The following is a 21,191-nucleotide window of genomic DNA, read 5'->3' as shown; positions in this document are numbered from 1 at the left end:
TATATATTGTGTTATCCATATTTATACCCTTGGTTAAATTTTCAGAAGTGGAATCATTTGGTCAAAACGGGTGAATGTTTTTAAGACTTGATGAACTTTGTCAAATTTACTTCATGAAAGGTTGTACCAATTGAAATTTTCATCAACAGTGTATAAGAAAGTCAGTTTCTCCCCATCCATAAACACTGGTATTATCATTCTTTTTGAAGTTTGTTAATTTGGTGCGTCACAAAAAGGTCTCTTACTGCTTTAATTTTTGTATCTTTGATCATTATTACAATGAGTTCTTTTTGAAGATGGCCATTTATTTTGGGGTGGGGGGTTATTACTAAAGCGAAATTTCCCAGTTAACGTTATTGGACCTCATTTGACCACAAGTGGCTGAAAGCACCGAAGACCAAACTGGATAAGAAGGGCAGCTGCATTTCACATATCTGCAGCCACCGATGCGTAGCTGTCCCCTGGCATTTCCAGTGTCTTCTTTGTATATGAACAGTATTGTTATAATAGCAATATGCTCGTGAGGAAATAGTTCTCAGGTAGTTTTAAATTAAATTTTATTTAATTTAAAAAGGTAAAGTGTCATAGGAATTCTTTTTGGAGAACCTCATCTTATTGAGGCACATTTGTTTGTGCTACAGGGTTTTTTATTCAGTACAGTTTATGTTCAATATTATTATGTATTAGTTTCAGGTATACAGCATAGTGGTTAGGCAGTCATGTACCTGACAAAGGGTTCCCCCCAATATTTCCAGTACCCACCTGGCACCATAAGTCATAATTACAGTATTACTAATTTCCCTGTGCTGTAATTTACATCCCTGTGACTGTTTTGCTGCTACCAATTGGTACTTCTCAGTCCCTTCACCTAGTCCCCCAACCCCTCTCCACTCTGGCAACCGTCACTCTGTTCTCTGCATCTGTGAGACTGTTTCTGTTCTGTTTTTTCATTCATATTGTTCTTTATATTCCACATATGAATGAGGTAATATGGTATTTGTCTTTCTCTGACTGGCTTATTTCACTTAGGATAATACCCTCTAGGTCCATGCATGCTGTCATAAATGATAACATTTCATTCTTTTTATGACCAAGTAATATTCCACTGTATATACATGTACCACAGCTTTTTAAGTCACTCATCTGTTGCTGGGTATTTGGGTTGCTTTCATGTCTTGGCTGTTTGTATATAATGAAACAAAAAGACAACCTACTGGATAGGAGAAGATATTTTCCAATGATACATCCAATAGGGGGTTAATATCCAAAATTTATAAAGAGCTCATATAACTCAATACCAAAAAGTGATGTTTTTATCCAATTAAAAGATGGGCAGAGGACCTGAATAGACAGTTCTCCAAAGAGGACATACAGATATGGTCAGTAGACACTCCATGTCACTAAACAGCATATAAATGCAAATTAAAACCACAATAAAGTATCACCTCTCACCTGTCAGAATGGCTCTCATCAATAAATCAACAGACAAGTGTCGACGAGGCTATGTAGAAAAGGGAACCCTCGTGCACTGTTGGTGGGACTGCAGACTGGTGCAGCCACTGTGGAAAACAGGATGACATTTCCTCAAAAAATTAAAAATGGAACTGCCTATGACCCAGCAATTCCACTGCTGGGAATATATCTGAAAAAACTGAAAACACTATTTGAAAGAATATATGCATCCCTATGCTCATTGCAGTTTTATTTATAATAGCCAAGATATGGAAGCAACCCAGTTGCTATTTTTTTTAACAACAACATTTCTGTTAATAACAGAACTGTTCATAGTAATCTGTTCTTTTCTGCTGTGAAACATGATTACCATTTAGGAATAGCTGTCCCATTTTTATGATTTTACAATTTAATTTTTCCCTCCCAATCTTTTAGAACAAAGGAAGATTACTTTTCATTCTCCTGATGCGTCATCTGGAATAAATGCAAATGGAATTAGTAATCCATGTATCAGAAGTCCTTACATAGATGGCTGCTCACCTATTAAAAATTGGTCTCCTATGAGACTTGAGATGTATAGAGGTGGTACTCAGTATCAGACCTCACTGATTCGAATACCTTTTACCCTTGAGGCTCACAGTGAAGATGAAGAAAACAAAGCGAATATCCCTTCCACAGACACCTCATCACCCGCCATGGACACTGCCGGAGCCCACCTGCGGCAGGTGGACAGTGCCACCTCTCCACATGGCACACGTTTAGTAGTGACCTCCCTGTCCGTTACACAGAATCAGTCCAGTGCTTCCGCGGAAGTCCTGGCACTGCTGCAGGACGTCGAAAGCGAGAAGGAGAACAACACTGTGGATATGGTTGACCCTGTAGAGATAGCAGAGGAGAACACTTGGATTAAGGAGCCGGTGGATAATGGGAGTTTGCCCATGGCTGATTCTGTGAGTGGGATCGCCTTCAGTATTGAAAACTCGCATATGTGTATGTCGCCTCTTGCCGAAAGCAGTGTCATTCCTTGTGAAAGCAGTAATGCTCAGGTAAAGTATGTTAATGCTCTGTAGTCCTCTACTTGCTTTCTTGGTTCACTAGTCTTTCTCTCCTATGATTATGGTAAGAAAGGAAATGCATTAAATGTGAGGACTTTAGCATTATATAAATTTTTAAAAATATATCAACACCAGGTTGATATCAAGAGGGTTATTTTCTTGTGACTTGGATTTGTGATGCGTGTTTAATATTCATAATAACTGATATTTGTTTGGAGTAGGAAAAGATGAGAGCAGAAAGAAATCAAGCAGCTCTGTTTTTACAGACTTCGGAGTCAGACGCCTTCTCAGGATTCCTCTCTCTTTCACGTGGAGCTAGTGCCGGAGGAATTCAGTTTCTTACACAGCATTTGTATTCTGAAAATACAGTAGTTTTGGGTTTTCCTTTTTATTTAGGGAGAAAAAGAACTGAGCTTAGAGCACTTCTGTGAGGGGTTTTTTTTTGTGCTTTTCTGTTTTAAAATATGTTTTCATAACCAACAGTTCCAATTTTGCTATGTCTACCAATGGGAAAGCATGATTCATTTGACAGGTGGACCTCACAGCCAGCACTTACTTTCAGAAAGACATTTGTTCCATTAATTGCCATATTCTTTGAACTGAGAATTTTGAAAGAACTTTAAAGTAATCAGAACAGCAGTTCTTACCTGCCATTTCGTAGTAACAATAACATTTAGGTAGTTCTTACTATACGCCTGCTGTAGTTCTGAGCACTTTGCATGTGTCAGTTTGTCTCATCTTCCCAACAGTCCTGTGAAGCAGCTGTTCTATTATTATCCCCCTTTTACAGATGGGGAAACGGAGGGTCAGACAGGTTAAGTAAATTGCCTCTTTAGCTAGTGAGTAGTAGAGCCAAGACTTGAATTCTGGCAGTCTGGCTTTAGAGTCCTTGCCCTTTCACCCAAGTGTGTACTGACTCGTGACACACCTAACACGTGCCCTGTGTTCCAGCGTGCCGGGCACTCTTCGTTCCCTTCTCACACCCGCCCCCTGCTGCTCTGGTGCTGTCTGCTCGGGCCTGCTCACGTGTGAAATTCACGACGGAGCGTTTCGAAGAGACCCCAAATTAAATACCATCTTTTGCTCATATTTTCACGCCTGAATTGTATATCCTGACTTCTAGAATCATTGCTCAAAAAACAAAAATCCACTAGACTCATTTTTACCAATTTAGCTTCTAAATTTGTTTCCTAAATGTGAAAGCATATACAGTCAAACTTGGCTTTCAAGGTATTGTGAACTCCTTGTTCTCACTATATTTATAGCTTTTCATAGCATTTATAGAAGAATTATAGAATACTTTATTGAAATACACTTTAGTCACCCTCCCCATTGGAAGCCTGTATCACTACTGAATTGCCATCTACTGGGTCTGGACCTGAGTACCTGCAGGGGTATTTCAGTCCTTTTTGGGACTTTTCATACCATTCACGATAAGTCTCTTCCTTGTATTGAGCTAAAATGTGGTTCACTTTTACCCTTTGGACCATATGATAATAGTGCCTACTTTTTGCAGATCATTTTGTAATAGTTTAAAAACACTTTCTTACATTCTTATTTTCCTGCTACAGAGGTAGCTTGCAAATTCGAAGACAGCCATATTCTCCCAGGACCTCCGGACTTGCTTTATGATGATGGGTGGACATCCATGTGTTGTACACACTGTCATCCAGGAATCCCTTCACCGTACTAGGAATTCCCTTTACCTCTCCTGTGGTCTATACTGTTTTCTGTATCCCACTCCTCTCTTTCCTGGTTCATTTCTCACTTTACTGGAACACAGTTTTTGGTAGCTGCCCAAGGAAGAGTACATTTTTCAAGATACTGCGTGTCTGATCATGAATCCTTTATTCTCTCACATTTGAGAGTTGGGAAATAATTGTCCTTTAGACTTTGAAGGCATAGCTTCATTGATTCTGTTCAGTATTGCTGGTGAGAGATCTGAAACCACTGTGACACTCAATCTTTTATGTATGATCTCCTCTTACCCCCTCCTCTGGAGCGTAGGATCTTTTCTTTGTCTGCAGTGTTCTGAAACTTCAGTGATTCTTTGGTGTGGGTTTCTTATTTGTCCTGGGTACTCAGAGGGCCTTTCTGATCAGTAGGCTCATGCCCTTCACTTCTTGGCCCTTTTCTTGAATAATACCAGATTTTTCCTATTATTGTCACTGTTTTCTCTGGAACTCCTGTTGATTGTCCAGTTTTGGGAATTTTTTTTACTATTTATCTCCTTTCCTCAGTTTTATATAATAACCCTTCTAGATTTGTTTTTTGTTTGTTTGTTTGTTTGTGTTAGTAGTAACTTAATGTATAGCATGGCTGGCAAAGGTTGCGGGGTCGGCCTTCTCCTTGCTTTCCAGCCGCCTCCTTTTGTTCCCTCCATTCTCTTTGTTGCAGTCACATGGCTTTCCAGAGTTGTTACTAACCGTGTTCCCTCTTGTCAAAGAACCTTTGCGCACAGTGTGGAATTCCTCCTCACTTTACCTGCTTAAACCCTACTTATTTTTTAGTTCACAACTTAATGGTCATATCATCCAAGGAGCCTTCCCTGGTCACACTAGCCAAGCCAGGCTCATTATTATGTGCTTTCCTGATTACATGGACATTTTGCATTCTTGCCAGTCAGACTTAATCCAGCAATCATGTGTTTTTGTTTATCCCACAAGTTATTTAAAAAAAAAGTTGGCATGTAATAGTTACTCATTAAATATTTGTGGAATGAAAGGCGAATGAATGCATAGATAAGTTCAGCCAGAAGGACGTTTGCAGTGGGAACAGCGGGCCAGGGTTTGGAACCCTGAGAAACAGCTGAGCGGTAAAGGCAGCAGAGTCTCTGAAAGGGACTGAGGACCAGCCAGAGGGCAGAGGGCCCTCTGGGAAAGCAGAGTGTCATGGGATGTTTTAAGAAGGAAAGAACACTTCACAGACACACACCTTGATTTATTGTTCTTCATGGATATTGCATTTTTTTTTACAAACTGAAGGCAAGACCCTCCATCAGCAGAAAGATGGCAACTCACTTTACTGCGATGCTCACTTTTTTGCAGTGGTCTGGAAGCAAACCTGCAATATCTTTGATGTATACTTGTACCCTTAAAATAAAAGCAAGGGCTATAGGGCTTGAAAACTGGCTGTTGGATTAATAACAAGAAATTGGTGAGTGAGCAGCCTCAAGGTGGGGAGGTAAAAGGTAAATGGAAAGAAGGTAAAGTAATGAAAAAACATGTAGATAACTCTTGGAAGACCTTAGATTTAGGACAGTTAGTGGAGAACATTAAAGTCCAAGATCTTTTGTGTTTCTTTTTTTTTTTTTTACTTTGTTTTTACTTTAGACAGGAGAAACTAGCCTATTTAAGTAAGAAAGGGATGAGAGTTAAAAGAACAAAGAAAACTAGGAACTGCAGGATGATTATTTGTAATAGGTATCAGTTATGTATCCTTTTCAAGTACCAGACACCAGACCAAGCATTTTTGGGTCAGAATCTAACCCTCAGGATAACGTACAGTGGATGCAGTAGATGTCATCTGTGGAACAGTGATGCATTTTATACGTGAGGGAACTCAAGTATCCAGGATGGGATGGAATCTGGGGCTCTGCTGGGAGGAGTAGCAGGGGTAGCCCTTCCACTTCTGTGAAAGAGGGCAGAGAGCAGAGACAGGCATGAGCACAGGGATTTGTAGCTGGGGTGGGGGTGGAGAGCTGGCTTGGCTTTAAAGAACCTGGGGGATGTGGGCTTGGGGAGACGCAAACTGAAGATTTTGGTTTCTTTCCCAGCTGTTTTATAAATTTAAGTAACTTCTTTGAGCTTGTTTCCTCTTCTTTAGAAAGTGGGGATGATAATTGGACTATAGGATACCATGGCCGTTGTGATTAGAGTTCATGCGAGCAAACGAACAGCGCTGGTTTTCAGTAAGTGGTGGGAGACCGAGGCCTGTCTGAACAGTAGCGAGCAAGGCGGGCAGCCGTGAGGCCGACAGCCATGAGGGAAGGGCTGCAGTGCTGAAGCCAGGCTTCCAGGACACGTGGTAAGCCACTGTTGTCAGCTGTGAACCTGGAAGGCTTTTAAAGAGCCACATCTGATTTATGTGGGAGAAAATAAATTTAGTGACATCGTGTAGGATGACTGGCAGTAGAGGCAGCATTGAAAGGTGAACTGTAAGAATAAAAATGTTGGAATCAGAACTAAATTTGAATTAAAGTTCGTTATGGGCTGTGGGGTCTTAAGGCAGGTTCCTCTTGGCAGTGAATGGAACATGACTTTTTAATCTTTTTGAGCATCTCTTAGCTTTCACATGGTACTGATGCCTGCCCCTTTGTCTGTGGGGAGTAAGGACATGACTTGTGTCGTCTGGTTGGTACATAGGAGGCATCGACACTAGTCGTAGTCTAAGGGAGAGCCAGCGGTCAGCCACCATCTTACGGGCTGCCCGTCCATCCTTTTCTTCCGCCAGAGGGGGAGAATGACTCTTAACGAGCCTGACTTACTCTCTACTGTACTGTTCACTTTCCCCTTGATATAGTCAGTTAAGTATTTAGTTTTGAGTTATGTAAGCCGGTTGTTTGGCCCTGGTGAATAATAAAAGGAAGAGTGATTGGCAGATTCTCTGGAGACAATCTGATAATTACACTTTTGACCAGAGAGCTGCTGAATGTTTGTTCGCAGCACAGGGTGTTTCCCCTGGGATGTAATAAAAGATTCTTCCATTACACGTCACAAGGGTTTTGTTCAAATGAACATGACTCCGTAGTGAACACGTACACATCCATTCCTGAGAGCTGGAAACATCTTCCTTAAGATGGTAGAATGACAGAATGCACTCTCTAGGCTAGTCTGATACGTGTGACGGTGGCACAGGTAAACACCTTTTCCTTCCCTCTGCCCGATTTGCAAAAGAGAACTTAATCCACATAGTGTTTGCGTTAGGTGCTCAGCACTGTGCAGGTAGATGCAGCGTGTGTAGTGGACGGGGACTTGGGAGCCTCGGTCTTTGCTATCTCATTCTGCCTGGCATTGTGAAAGTTAACCTTTCTGAGCATTAGCATCCTCACCTGTGAAGTTAGTAGGGCTATAGTAAGGAGAAAATAGAATAGTATGATTTTGAGTGCCATATAGGGACCTGGCACTTTCTTAGGCTCTCAATAAATATATGGGGGGGGCACCCCCCAAAATGAAATTTATAAAAAATTGTGTATTTATTCTCACATGTTTAAACTTCAGTCACCTTCAAAGTACTCTCCCTTTGACGCAATACACCTATCCAGACTTTTTTTTCAACTGCTCACAATTTTTGAACTCGTCAGTTTTGATGCCTTATAGTGCTTCTGTCATTTTTTGTTTTACCTCTTCATCAGCAAAACCTTTCCCTTTGAGGACTTTTTTCATCCAGGGAAACAAAAAGTTGCTCAGGGTGAGATCAGGTGAACAGGGAGGGTAGGGTATGGCACGTCATGTCATTTTTGGTCAAAAACTAATGAATACCCAGCGTGGTATAGGCAGGTGCACTTGTAAGTCACCCATCATGAAATAGGCAAATCTGTTGCATCTTCAAAAAAAAATTCACTGAAGGCGAACACAGCCTCTCACAACAACGCCAGCAGGTACACTGATACAGGTGGGTTCCCAGAACGCTCACCTAGCAGGGGAAGCCTGTACTACAAGGTGCCCGCCCTCCAGAAGATATTCGGGAGGGGGTGTGTGTCCCCCCCCATGTACAAAAACCGAAGTTTGCTACAATCCCATTTTTTCTTTTGCTCTATTGGGTATAATGATGTATGTATACTAGAATGCTCCAATTTCAATGAAATGAAAATTTGAACAGAGAAAGGAGGGAAGAAAGAGAAGGGGAAGGAGAAGGGAAGAGAAACATCAGTTTGTTTCCCTTATTTATGCATTCATTAGTTAATTCTTGTGGGTGCCCTAAACTAGGGATCGAACCTGTACCCTTAGCATGTTGGAACGATGCTCTAACCATCTGAGCTCTCCAGCCAGGGCTGAAGAACCTGTTCTATAGAGAATTACCTTTTATGTTTATATATTACTTTTAAATTTCATTCAATATGATCAATACTAAATATTACATTAGTTTTCAGTTGTGAATGATAGTATAGCAATTCACTTAAATTTTATAATCTATGAGTCATATTTTATGAGCACATAAAATATATTTTATAAATATTGTTAAATAAATTTATTTAAACATTAAAGCTCCTCAAAATAAATTTTGTAGATGAGTTTACTAGTTTGCAACGTTATCCTTAGTGTGTTTCCCCTCCTCCTCATCCCTGTCAGATGGATAGCGGCTACAACACACAGACTTGTGGAAGCAATATTATGGATACGGTTGGAGCAGAAAGTTACTGCAAAGAAAGTGATGCACAAGCCTTGGAAGTTGACACCAAGCCTCAGGTTTTTAATACGAAGGTATGGAAACAAGAGAAAGCTTGATGTGGTTGTAGGTTGTAAATGTGACTTTTTTGTTTTGTTCCCTCCATTTTGCTTGAAATTTTTAACTATTGTATTTATACCTCATTCTTCGGGTCATTTAAGAGCAGAAGGTGATTTTTAAATGGAAACACTGCGTTTTCCTAACTCTTCTGCTATGACAGTAAAAGAAGAGTTCGGAGAGGGAGTCAGTCCTGCTTTGGAACTGGTGCTCAAAGTCAGTTCCCTAAAACTAAAAGCGAGTGGGAGATGGGGGGTGCCAAAGAGCAAGAGAGTCAGAGGGTTTTTGCCCCTAATATTGTTTCAAAGCTAAACAAAGAATTTTGATTAACACATCAAATTAAGAACACTAAAGTAAGGGATCTTAAAATCCCAAAGCATTTATACATTTTTAGATACTGAATGAGAATATGTACCTTATATAATAGTTATAATTTGTACAAAAATATACTGTTAGTGACATTTACTGAACCTTCTAGGTAGGATGGTTATAACTGTATATTCACCTTTGAAGAAACCCATCAAAATTTTAGGCACTAACAGATTTTGTAAACAACTTAAGATTTTATTTTTAGGGAGAGGGGAAGGGAGGCAGAGAGGGAGGAAAAACATCAATCAGTTGCCTCTCACACACCCCCAGCTGGAGACCTGGCCTGCAACCCAGGCATGTGCTCTGACCAGGAATTGAACCAGCGACTTTTTGCTTTATGGGATGATGCTCAAGCAACTGGGCTATGCCAGTCAGGACAAGGGAATCTTTAATTTTCTGTATGCCACTTTATTAATGAACACAGTAACTATCAGCAAATGTGCTGCTGAACATAACTCTCCAAAGGAGAGTAAGATTTAATACAGAGCCCACCTTATTTTCTTTCCCTTTCCCCCTTTTGTCATGAGACGGGGCCATAGCTGTCCATTTAAAAGATACAGGAAGCACATTTTGATACTAAATATTGATCGGTAAAAACCCCTGTCCTCACTGTCCCTTTAGAATCTGCAATCAGGTTTTTAAAAGTTCTTATGGTTGCCTCCTCAAATTGTCCTGTTTAAACTGAACACCAGGTACTCTCTTCACAGCTAAACCACACGGCCCAGAGGTGCTGGCTGAAAGCAGCGAACACGCAGTGCAGCAGTCCACAGAATTCCTCTCTCGGCACCAAAGACTGCTGCTGACCAGCTCCTCGCATGTGTTTTTATGCACGGGATCAATGATGTGACCGTGACTGGGGAGACACTGCGTCAACTAACATGCTTCGCTTTTCTTTCCCTCCTGAATGTGAAAATCAAGGCTTTAATTTAGTGACACAGGGACAACAGAAAAGCACCGGGAACTTTCAACAAGTTGCTGACGTACCAGTTTATTTTTTGTCAATAAATATTTTTGTACTCACCTTGAGTGATGTTTTACAATAAAAGACTTGAGCGAGGACTTGGCACCTGTCCTTACAGGGTCGGTGAACTGCTTACTGGCCCTACACAGAGCACTGCGTGTAGCCGTTCTGAGAATGTGTGGAACTGTGAACGTGCTGTTTTATTTTATGGAAAAAATATGTGAATCTACAGATGAATTTAAATTTGTAAATGCTGTGAAAGAAACCTGATTTAGATATAAAACAAATTTGGGAGGTTAGGCAGGTTTCCAAAATTTTTCATTTTTGGACTCTGTATTTCCATGGAGTTCCAGTGGTAACTGGCCTGGTGACTACTTTAAAAACTGTAAATACTAGAAAAGGTTGTAGTAACAACACCTTTATATTATGTATTGTTTTTATTAGTGCGGTAGATGCGGGATGCCCAGGGTGTATCTCCATCCCTGGGGTAAATACACCCTTCCCAGCTCAAACCTGCTGGGGCGAGGAGTGAGAACACGGCAGCGCCAGGTCAGACAGCAGGGACTGGGCGACACCGGGGCTCCCGTGGGACTTTAGACCTGGAGGGAATGGCTGGGCAGAACTTACATTCATGTTGAGAGTAGACTGGGAATTTCAGTTTTGGGGGGTATTTACCTTTGGAAAATGTAGTCCTATTTACAAATCACTTTTTTAAAACTGATTCATAAAGGAGTAACAATTCATATGCAGCCCTAGGAAATAAAGGCATCCTGTCATTGTGTCATTTTCATCATTTTTTTGTACCTCATGAGCTTATTGCTAATGTCTAAAAAATGTTTCTTACTGTGTAGTTGGCTCCTCCTCTCCCCCAGCAAAATAACTTAAAATTATTAGCCACTAGGTCCATTGCTAAAGATTCTGCATCAGGAAGTTGAATCCTTAAACACACAGCCTTTAGAATCGATACAAGTTAAGACCCTTGCTACACATAACAGTCCTAGGTTCCAGGGGTAGGAGCTCCCCTGGCTGTGTGTGTGCACGCGCGTGTGTTTGATAGCACAAGTAGAAACTACTGACGGTAACTTGGGAGTCTGACACCACCTGTCACTGAACTACTTGATCTGGGCCATGAAAGCCTCAAATTTTCTCATCTGTTAAATGGGGAGAAGAGCCCTACCCAACAGAGCTCTTTAAGTGAAATATTTCATGTAAAACTACTCAGTAGGAACTAATGCCTGAATTAGACCTGCCTCATTAATAAGGCACAGGAAAAAAAAAAAAACTTGGAAAGATAAAGTCAGTTAAAGCCTCCTTGTTTTACCAAGAAGCCTCCCTTTTCCTCTACTGCAGGTAAACTGTGCTCCATGGGCCAAGAATTTTTCAATTGTCTGGGGAGGAGAAAATGAAGTGGGTAATATTTTACGGCACGTGAATATTGTGAAATAGCCACGCTCACTTGTTTCTGTGCAGCCTATGGCCGCATCCGCCCTGTCAATGCGAGTTGAGCATTAAGGTTGGAGCAGACCGACTGCCCTGCCGCAGAGCCTCACACGTCTGGCCCTGCACAAAAAGACTTCTTGACTCCTGCTCTTGTCTTAGTCCATTACTGGGACCCAAGACAACTCAAAGCTATCTTTCCGTTAGCTGAAACAATTTCTTCCTCAGTGTATGGATGTCTTCCTCAGTAACAGGAAATGGGAACATCATTTCACAATTACCCAGTGCCTGAAGCACACACTGTAACCATTCCCACTAGCACACCCTGCTGTCTGCCACTCCACTGTGCCGCAAACTCCTTCCCGGCAAAGGCAGTTTACCTGCCTGGTGAGAAGCCTGGTATGCTGTAGGTACTTTAGAGATTGAATAAGTAAAATGTTTTAAGGTAGCTATCTCAAAATATTTTGGAAAACAGAAATTTAATTGTGTGGGTTAACAAGGGAAGAGACTTCGGTGTGCTCCCTTTAATGTGTACTTACACCACCCACCCTTTCCTACATAATCTGATACATACAAAGTTTAGGCCATCCATTAGCTGCTTTTTGTTTTTTAAGTAACATTTGATGTGACATTTAAAGTACTATCCATTCTTTCTTTGAATCCTAATGCCCTACTTCAAAGGAGATGTTTGAGGTGAAGGTCAAGGATGATGATCACATTACCTGCTATAAAACAACTATTTTTTCAGTCACATCAAAATATCCTACATCTTGCTTTCCTGTGACATTCAATTCCCAAACGCTCGACAGCTGTTCAAGGATCATTAAAAAACTGCAGGAGGCTTTCTAACAGAAAGAGAGCACATATGGAAGCTAGATAAATTAAAAATAGCAATGATTACTGAATTTCCCAACAGATCTTAATTGTCTTGAAATGTACAAACTGTCACACCAAACACAGCTTTCAAGATTTAGAAATGACAGATTGTTCTACTTCTAAAAATGTGCTGTTTTTCTCCATAGGAAAATGGTAGTTTTTCTACCAATATTAAATAATCGAATTACTTATGTAAGTTTAATCTGCTCTTCAATGAGCAAATGAATGCCCTCTTTAAATGATCTACACAGATCCCTGAATTTGCCAGCCTGTCACTACTTAAGTGATGGATATTCAATTGAATTTGTCTGCATAAACAGGTCTGTTCAATCCAGAAGTCAAGTAGTATGATGGGACAGACACAGTCAACAGTTCAATAAATATGCAAATCTTTAAGCACAGAGTCCCAAACAAGATGGATGCAGAGAGGCCACTCCAAGACACATCATAATTAAAATGCCAAAGGTTAAAGATAAAGAGAATCTTAAAAGCCCCCAAAGAAAAGAGGTTAGTTACCTATAGGGAAATTCCTAAAAGACTGTCAGATGACTTCTCAAAATAAACTGCAGGCTAGAAGGGATTAGCAAGAAATAAAGTCATGAAAAGCAGGGACCTACAGCCAAAAAGCTCTACACATATGGCAAAGATAATTAGAACTGAAGGGCAGATAAAGAGCTTCCTAGACAAGAAAAAACTAAAGGACTTCATTATACACTAAACCATTATATAAAATGTTAAAGGGGCTCATTTAAGAAAAACTATGCACAACAGAATGGCAAAAAATACAAATCTATCAACAACTGAATCTAAAAAGCAAAGAAGAACAACAGAGATAGAACCGTGGATCCAGAAAGTGTTTTGATGGTTACCTGATAGGAGGAGGGTGGGAGAGATGGGTGAAGAGGTGAGGGGATTAAAAAGTACAAGCAGGTAGTTACAGAATAGCCATGGGGATGTAAAGTACAGCGTAGGAAATGGAGTAGCCAAAGAACTTATACATATGACCCACGTACATGAATATTGTTGGGGGGAATGCCTGCGGGAATGGGGGGTGCTGGGTGGAGGGGGGCAAAAAGGGGAAAAGTTGAGACAACTGTAATAGCAAAATCCATAAAATATAGTCAGTTTTTAAAAATGCAATTTTTCAAATTATCAAAATGCACGATACAGTAATAAATTTTCACACACTTCTTAGGTTTAAAAATGTCTTCTCAAGCTTTCTTTCTTTTTTTTTTTAAGGACACCAATCCTTTAAGGTTTTTTGTTGATTGTAGCTATTTTTCAAGCTTCTTCTTCTTTTTGTCTGGTTCATTAATGTCCGTGTTTGAAGTATCGCTAGGAACACTTATACCTGGTATCTAAAGTGATGCAAATGGAAAAAAAATTAGGTGAGTTAAAGCGTAAAATAAAGAATAAATGTCATTCTCACCTCCCCCTTCCCCACTGACACTTTCAATTTGAAAAGGATGTAGCAGTGGAGGGGGAACATGGGGTTAGAAAAGGTTTTCCACACAACGTATTTCACACACAAAGTACGAGTGGTTCAGAAATGTCAGGCAAGATCTCAGCAGGTGGAAACAGGTCATTGGGAAGTGTGTTTAACGTGTCCGTGTGCCCCAGCAGAGCCACTGTGCCTATCAGCATCAGAGGCCTTGGGCCAAATGAAGGCTAAGAACCAATGTCTTAGGTGAAACATTACCTTAATCTTCAAAAATGCAGCTTTCAAAAATGGTAAAAGTGACAGAAGTTCAGGGGAGAGATTTCAAAGACCTCTGCTTTTCATACTGATGGCCTCAGAAGACCCTAAGTAACTAGGATCCCGTCTACAGCCATACCCCCTGAACACGCCTGACTTCGTCTGAGTAACTAGGATCCTGTGGCCTAGAGAAATCAGTGAGAAAATAGGAACTGCTAGGCAAATATTGGTCCTTCACACTATGACAGAATTTCCACCATCATTAAGCAGAAATAACTTACGGCTACATCAGTCTTTCACAAACATATTCCATTACAACGCAGACAGTGTAAGTTGGTCTTACCCATGGTTCCACCAGGGACATTCGAATTTTCTGATGCTGAAGATTAGATGAGTCCAACATGATTTTCACTTTAACTTTATCAAATATATGGAACACTGTGTTTTCTATTTTAAGTGAAGGTTTCTAAACAAAAGACATTTTACAATTTTTAATTACTTCATAATCTTGAGGATTTGTTCTAATTCTTTATAGTTTACCATTCATATAAATTTAAAAGCTTAAACTTAAAAATTACTTGCATATTTAATAAGTACATCTAAATGTTCTATGTAACAAAAGTCACTAATCTAGTAGCCTCACATAAATATAAGCTACCATACTTCCTCCTTTCATTAAGATGGTCCCTAAATATATTCATTACTGAGGATTCTCCCCAGCAAGTTGTTGGCCTAGAAGAGAAACCCAACACAAAGGTACTGCGGGCAGTTTACTGTCCCGTAGTTCCACGGAGGTTAGGCCAGCAGGGAGTGTGCCAGAGAAGAGACACTGGAAACAGGTTAGGAAATTCCTCTCCCTGAGCTCAGAGCAGCCACTTCAGTCTTCCTTTACTTGAATCCATCTCTCCACTTAGGGCAACGTGTTAAGTTTGCTTAGGGGGCAAAGCTTTACTTAGTATGAAAGAAATCAAAGTCAACATGTGATGGTGGGAAGATATACCAAGGTGAGAAACTGAGTATAACCGTTAAACTAGTCAGCACAATTCAAGTCTGTGGAGTACAAAAAACTACTTCACCCTTTTTAAGTTTTTGTAACCTATCAAAGAAAGTGCACCCGTCTCCCATCAAAGGAAAACAAAAATAAAAACAGTGTAAATACTATACCTCATCATCATAAATAAGCCGTGGCTTTGGTTTGTCCTTTTCTTCAAAAAAAACTGTACCTTCTAAACCATATTTTGGAATTAATACCACGATAGCATTTTTTTTCACAAAGAGAATATAGGCGTCTTCACTTACTATTCCTTTGCTTTTGAAAAATAACTGTAAAATAACATACCTGATTAAGAATCTTAAATATTTTGAAATTAACAAATAAATTTTGAAATGAAATTTAAAAATGAACAAAACTTCGCTCTCTTAACATGGTCAATAGAAGGCAAATACCTGGGTATGAAAAGCCACGGATGCACGCTGGGCATACTGAGCCATTTTGTGCCGGAAGTTGAGGTTCTTGCATATGTCTGCAAGCTTGTGCTTGTCTGTCAGCTCTGGGTAAGTACAGTCGGCCCCGATAGCCACGGCCAACAACCGGTGAACGATGATGTCTGCATATCTACTCACAGATAAGAACCATGTCACGTTAGTATTCAAGTGTCTTTCTAAAAATTCAAACGGAACCATTTTCTATTTCCTTTAAGTTCAAAAGGAAAAAGTACCTTCTGATGGGTGAAGTGAAATGTGTGTATATGGGGGACGCTAAGCCATAGTGATGAAAATCATTATCCATCCCAGAGCAGAAGTACACAGCTTGCATCATGCAGCGAGTGGCCAGGATTCTTAAGAGAGTGTTCAGATACGGGAACGTAGGAGAATCAGCCCGATCCAAAGAGTCAGCCAAAGACTTGGCTGTATCAGTTTTAATTTCCAAATTCTGTGAACAAAGAGGGAAAGAGCACTGTATTTTAAAATCAGTACCATCGTGCATTCAAATACAATGAATCAGACTAACCAGATAGTGCTTAATACCTTCTACTTTTCGCCTAGGAGACTAAAGATGAATGTACAGAAAGCAGTAACTGCCCTGTGCAACACCAAAGCTTACCTTGTTTTAATGCATTTAAAGGTACTGAAGTATCAACATTCTGAAGAAAAAATGGTGGGAGCAGCAGGGCTGTTTCTCAAAGCCCAGTTTGTGCCTGCCTAATCTTTGTTGGGGCAGGAAAAAAATCAAAGCAGACCTGGATACTTGCCAGTATGTCTGGATTTTCTCTGCAGACATTTTCCTTCCATTCAAAGTGGAAGTAAAAGGCACAGACAAAATAAAATTGTATTTGTCAACACCGCTCCATCAAGTATGATACATCAAACTTGGCTGTTTAATTGTACTTTGGGAGACGAGGCAAACGTATTTAAATACTCCTTCTCCTCCCAGATCTTAGGAAGAAACAAGACAAAAGAAAGTCCCCCAATTTATGGCATAAGCCTCAGAGCAGAGGAGAAGCTGATTCTGTTCTGATGGATATGATAGCAGTAAGCCCACCAGAAAGGTCTGATAACTCAGAAACCAGTGCCATCCTGGAAGAACAATGTCCTGAGACTAAAACAACTCCTTCCTGCTCTATTCTGGACGGGAAAGATGGGACCTGAACAAGTGATGCACAGAAAACCAAGTTAAGCCATAGTCATCCCAAGGGTCAGGGTATTTATACCTAAATGAAAATCTGCTAACCAGAGGCAAGGGCTATATGGAGCTGAGGAAATGGTGCCCTTTCTGTATTTTTCACTTTTCATAGGTGTGCAATAAATGGACTTCCTTCTTAGGGACCTGATAGAAAGGAGGCTTAACTGAGTTAAAGAGAAAAAAATTATTTGTAACTTTCCGAAATTCAGCAGTTCAGAGGAGGCATGAAGGAACAGGCACAGAGAACATGTGTAAAGGCACAGAGATATGGAAGAGCTTATTATGTTCAGGATATTGGAAATACCTTGAGTCTGTATAAATGTATAAAATGAATATATTGTACACTTTAAATCTCACAATGTTACATGTGAAAGATACTTCAATAATAAAAACTAAGAACTATTGGCATATTTTTGCATCGAGAAATAAGAATATTTTTATGCAGATGTAATATAGATTATTTACCGGCCCACGATGGAGGTATAGGTAGATACACCACACTTCCTCACACAACCAAAAGAAGGGTAACAGCCAATTTAGAGACAAAAAACAACCAGAACTGCCAGAAAATCATTCTGTATGGAAGTCCGACAACCAAGGAGTTAAAGAAGAAACATTCATCCACAGTGGTGTGCTGAGACAAAGAAATATTTCCCAAATGAAAGAACAGGTTAAAACTCCAGAAAAAGAACTAAGTGATGAGGAGATAGACAACCTACCAAATGCATGGAGAGTTCAAAACACTGGTAATCAGGATGCTCACAGAAATGACTGAGTACAGCTGCAAAATAAAGGAAGAAATGAAGGCTATGCAAAGTGAAATAAAGAAAAATGTACAGGGAACCAACAGTAAAGGGAAGCAAACTGGGACTCAAATCAATGATTTGGAACAAAAGAAACATCCAACTGAAACAGAATAAAAAAAAGAGAATTCAAAAAAATGAGAGGCTGAGGAACCTCTGAGACTACTTTAAATGTTCCAACATCTGAATCATAAAGAGAAGAAGAGCAAGAAATTGAAAACTTACTTGAACAAATAATGAAGAAAAACTTCCTGTTTGGCGAAGGAATAGGCATGCAAGTCCAAGATGTTCAGACAGTCCCACAGAAATTGGATCCAAGAAGAAACACACCAAGACACATCATAATTAAATTACCCAAGATTAAAGATAAAGAGAGAATCTTAAAAGCAGCAAGAGAAAAGGAGATAGTTACCTACAAAGGAGATCCTATAAGACCATCAGCTGATTTCTCAAAACCTTACAGGCAAGAAGAGACTAGCGAGAAGTATTCAAAGTCATGAAAGGCAAGGACCTACATCCAAGATTGTTCTATCCAGTAAGCTATTATTTAGAATGAAAGGGCAGATAAAGTGCTTCCCAGATAAGGTCAAGTTAAAGAAGTTCATTGTCACCAAGCCCTTATTATATGAAATGTTAAAAGGACTTACCTAAGAAAAAGAAGATCAAAACTATGAACAGTAAAATGACAACAAACTCACAACTATCAATACTGAACCAAAAAAACAAAAACAAAAACTAAGCAAACAACTAGAACAGGAACAGAATCACAGAAATGGAGATCACATGGAGGGTTATCAGTGGGGAGGTGGAAGGGAGAGAATAGGGGAAAAGGTACAGGGAATAAGAAGCATAATTGGTAGGTACAAAATAGACAGGGGGAGGTTAAGAACAGTATAGGAAATGGAGAAGACAAAGAACTTATATATAAAACCCATGGACATGAACTAAGCAGGTGGGGAAATGCTGGCGGGCGGGGGGTGCAGGGCAGAGGGGGAAAAAGGGGAGTAAAAATTAGGACAACTGTCCCTAGCTCATGTAGCTCAGTGAATTGAGTGCTGGCCTGCAAACCAAAGGGTTGCTGATTCAGTTCCTAGTCCGGGCACGTGCCTGGGCTGTGGGCCAGGCCCCCACTATGGAGAGCAAGAGGCAGCCACACATTGATGTTTCTCTCCCAGTCTACCTCCCTCCCCCTTTCTAAAAACAAAATCTTTAAAAAAAAAAATGGGACAACTGTAATAGCATAATCAATAAAATGTACCTAAAAATAAATAAATAAATAATAAATATCGATTATTCAGTGCACTGGATAGATCACAACACAAATACAAATAACTTTTCAATCTACAGAATCTTACCTTGGATTTAGCTGCCTTAACAAGAATTTCATAATTTGATGGAGGAGGAGCAGGATGTTTTCGAAGCAGAGCATGTTCAGAAAATTCTTCATGAATTTTTTTTGCAACAGAGATATTGGCAAGTAACATAAATTCTTCCACCATGGAATTTGTTTCTCTGTCAATGAAAAAAATCATTAAATTATATCATATTTTATTTACAGGTTACCTTTTCTATTTAGAAGATAATGGATATATTTCCTATGTAACATTCATATGTATGCACATGTATATTTTCATAACTTAGGGCTCTTTCATTTCTCCCCTACTATGTCAACAATCCTTACTATGCACCCACTGTGTAAGCAAATCCCATGCTAGAGGAGACTTTACAGATTACACTTAAAAAATAGCTTTGCTAACTCTAAGTAATATATAAAATCTAAATCATGAACATTTTTACCTCTTTTCCCTAGGCCCAAATAAAAATAGATTTTTATTTAAGTATAAATCCATAAAAATAAAGTTTACTAAGATAATTAAAAGTTTAAGTCATACAAAGTTTGGTTTAAAAATTCAAACTTTCACCAATAAATCACCAAAATGAAGAGGTCGTCTTTATAATAGCTACTCTGGGTGCTTGTTATAGGTCAGGCATTGCGCTCTAAGTACTATACATAATGCCATATACGTAGCTACTCTCTTTTGTGTATAAGACTGAGTATCATTCTCTGCTCAAAGTCAGAGTTGTTAGTAGTAACAGGATTCAGGTTCATATAACCTGACTTTGAAAGTCTTAAGCAATGTGATACTGCTTTTCAATATAAGTAGTTCATCTATGGCTTTAAGAGTTAGTTTAATAAATCATCTGCCTGTTGTTTACATAGGACTTTCTTACTCCCAACCTGATGAACATGCATTATTTATCATTCATTCCTATTTCCATTTTAAATAACTTCTAATACCATCTTGATAAGCTTGCTAAAGCATATTAATTTTTAAAATATTAGTAAGACCTCCTATGCCTTTAAAACTTATGGGGACATTTCTTAGAAATATCTTTCTCCTAATGGGTAGGAAAAAATGGATAATGTTCTATTTTGGTAAAGTTGGATTCCACTTTTTCCTCAAAATAGCTCCTTATGTTGGGCTCACTGTCCATATTAACACTAGACTTACTTGCACAGAAGTTCCTCCCCTCGCTAAGCTATTTTTTAATTTTAGTTCGAATGCTATTGAGCACTTACTGGTCCAAACTAACAAACTTAAGTATATTCTCATTTTTAATTCTAAGTCATCTACTAAGTAAAGTATAAATGCAAAAATTTCAGAGTTACCTTCTCTAAGAGGCATGGAAAAGAGGCCTCTGATTTAACCAACAATTTCCCTGCTTCCTAAATCTATAAATTAGCTGAGGTAACAACAGTAGCTGAGTACAACATCTGAGCACTCTTCAGAGCACCCTATGAGCTAGGTACCATTGTCAGTCACAGATAAACCGAGGCATCGCTTGGCCAGAGTTGGACAGGCAGCAGTGGAACCCAAACCCAGGCTGTGTGGCTCCAAAGCCCTGTGCTCCCTCTTCCATCCTACCACAGTAATTCCACATTAAATACTTAAGGAATTAACCAGGTGATCTTCTATTCACGATCACTGTCACTAGTCAAGTTCTAGCACACCATACACATCAAGACATACAAATTGAAATTGGAAATTTTTCTACTGTAATACTAATCCCAGTTTTATGTAGGAAAAACTGAACGGTGAGATACTCACTTTTCTATACAGTTCATAAGTAAAGGAAAAATTATAGAAATCATAACCCTAGAAATAGATATTTTGGGTATAATATGTTTTGTTTACTAACAAACCAGAGAGTACATTTAAAATCAAATCTTATCTAGTGCCCATCCAAAAAATTGCAAACCTGAGCTCCTTGGTCTGTAGATCTATAGGATCGTGAGTTTCACTGTCCATATGAAAGCGAACTTCCGGAGAAGACAGAGTCAAAGCCCTAAATAAAAATAAAAGCGGTGAATTACTCAAGTGAGGCAATAACAGACATAACTCTGAAGTGATGT

At 39.4% G+C, this 21,191-nt stretch overlaps 2 protein-coding genes across 3 annotated transcripts in view; one reads left to right on the top strand and one right to left on the bottom strand.

Moving 5' to 3' along the window:
* BORA (BORA aurora kinase A activator) overlaps positions 1 to 10,341 on the top strand; it is a 27,272-nt gene extending 16,931 nt beyond the window's left edge. For both annotated transcript variants that reach the window (XM_036011298.1, XM_036011299.1), the window contains 3 exons: positions 1,888 to 2,498; positions 8,798 to 8,929; positions 10,028 to 10,341. In XM_036011298.1, coding sequence (XP_035867191.1) covers positions 1,888 to 2,498; positions 8,798 to 8,929; positions 10,028 to 10,123 — 839 coding nt within the window. In that variant the 3' untranslated portion in view covers positions 10,124 to 10,341. The remainder of the gene's footprint in view (positions 1 to 1,887; positions 2,499 to 8,797; positions 8,930 to 10,027) is intronic.
* The window catches only part of DIS3 (DIS3 homolog, exosome endoribonuclease and 3'-5' exoribonuclease), a 27,530-nt gene continuing 16,656 nt past the window's right edge, over positions 10,318 to 21,191 (bottom strand). The window contains exons 15-21 of the mRNA XM_028526453.2: positions 21,038 to 21,124; positions 19,132 to 19,288; positions 16,009 to 16,223; positions 15,737 to 15,905; positions 15,455 to 15,613; positions 14,634 to 14,756; positions 10,318 to 13,952 (exon numbers count right to left, since the gene is read on the bottom strand). Coding sequence (XP_028382254.1) covers positions 13,869 to 13,952; positions 14,634 to 14,756; positions 15,455 to 15,613; positions 15,737 to 15,905; positions 16,009 to 16,223; positions 19,132 to 19,288; positions 21,038 to 21,124 — 994 coding nt within the window. The 3' untranslated portion in view covers positions 10,318 to 13,868. The remainder of the gene's footprint in view (positions 13,953 to 14,633; positions 14,757 to 15,454; positions 15,614 to 15,736; positions 15,906 to 16,008; positions 16,224 to 19,131; positions 19,289 to 21,037; positions 21,125 to 21,191) is intronic.

This window comes from Phyllostomus discolor, chromosome 11, assembly GCF_004126475.2.
Source record: "Phyllostomus discolor isolate MPI-MPIP mPhyDis1 chromosome 11, mPhyDis1.pri.v3, whole genome shotgun sequence".
NCBI classification, from domain to species: domain Eukaryota; kingdom Metazoa; phylum Chordata; class Mammalia; order Chiroptera; family Phyllostomidae; genus Phyllostomus; species Phyllostomus discolor.
Note: the sequence above shows the minus strand (reverse complement) of the source record. Positions and strands in the feature narration are given on the sequence as shown.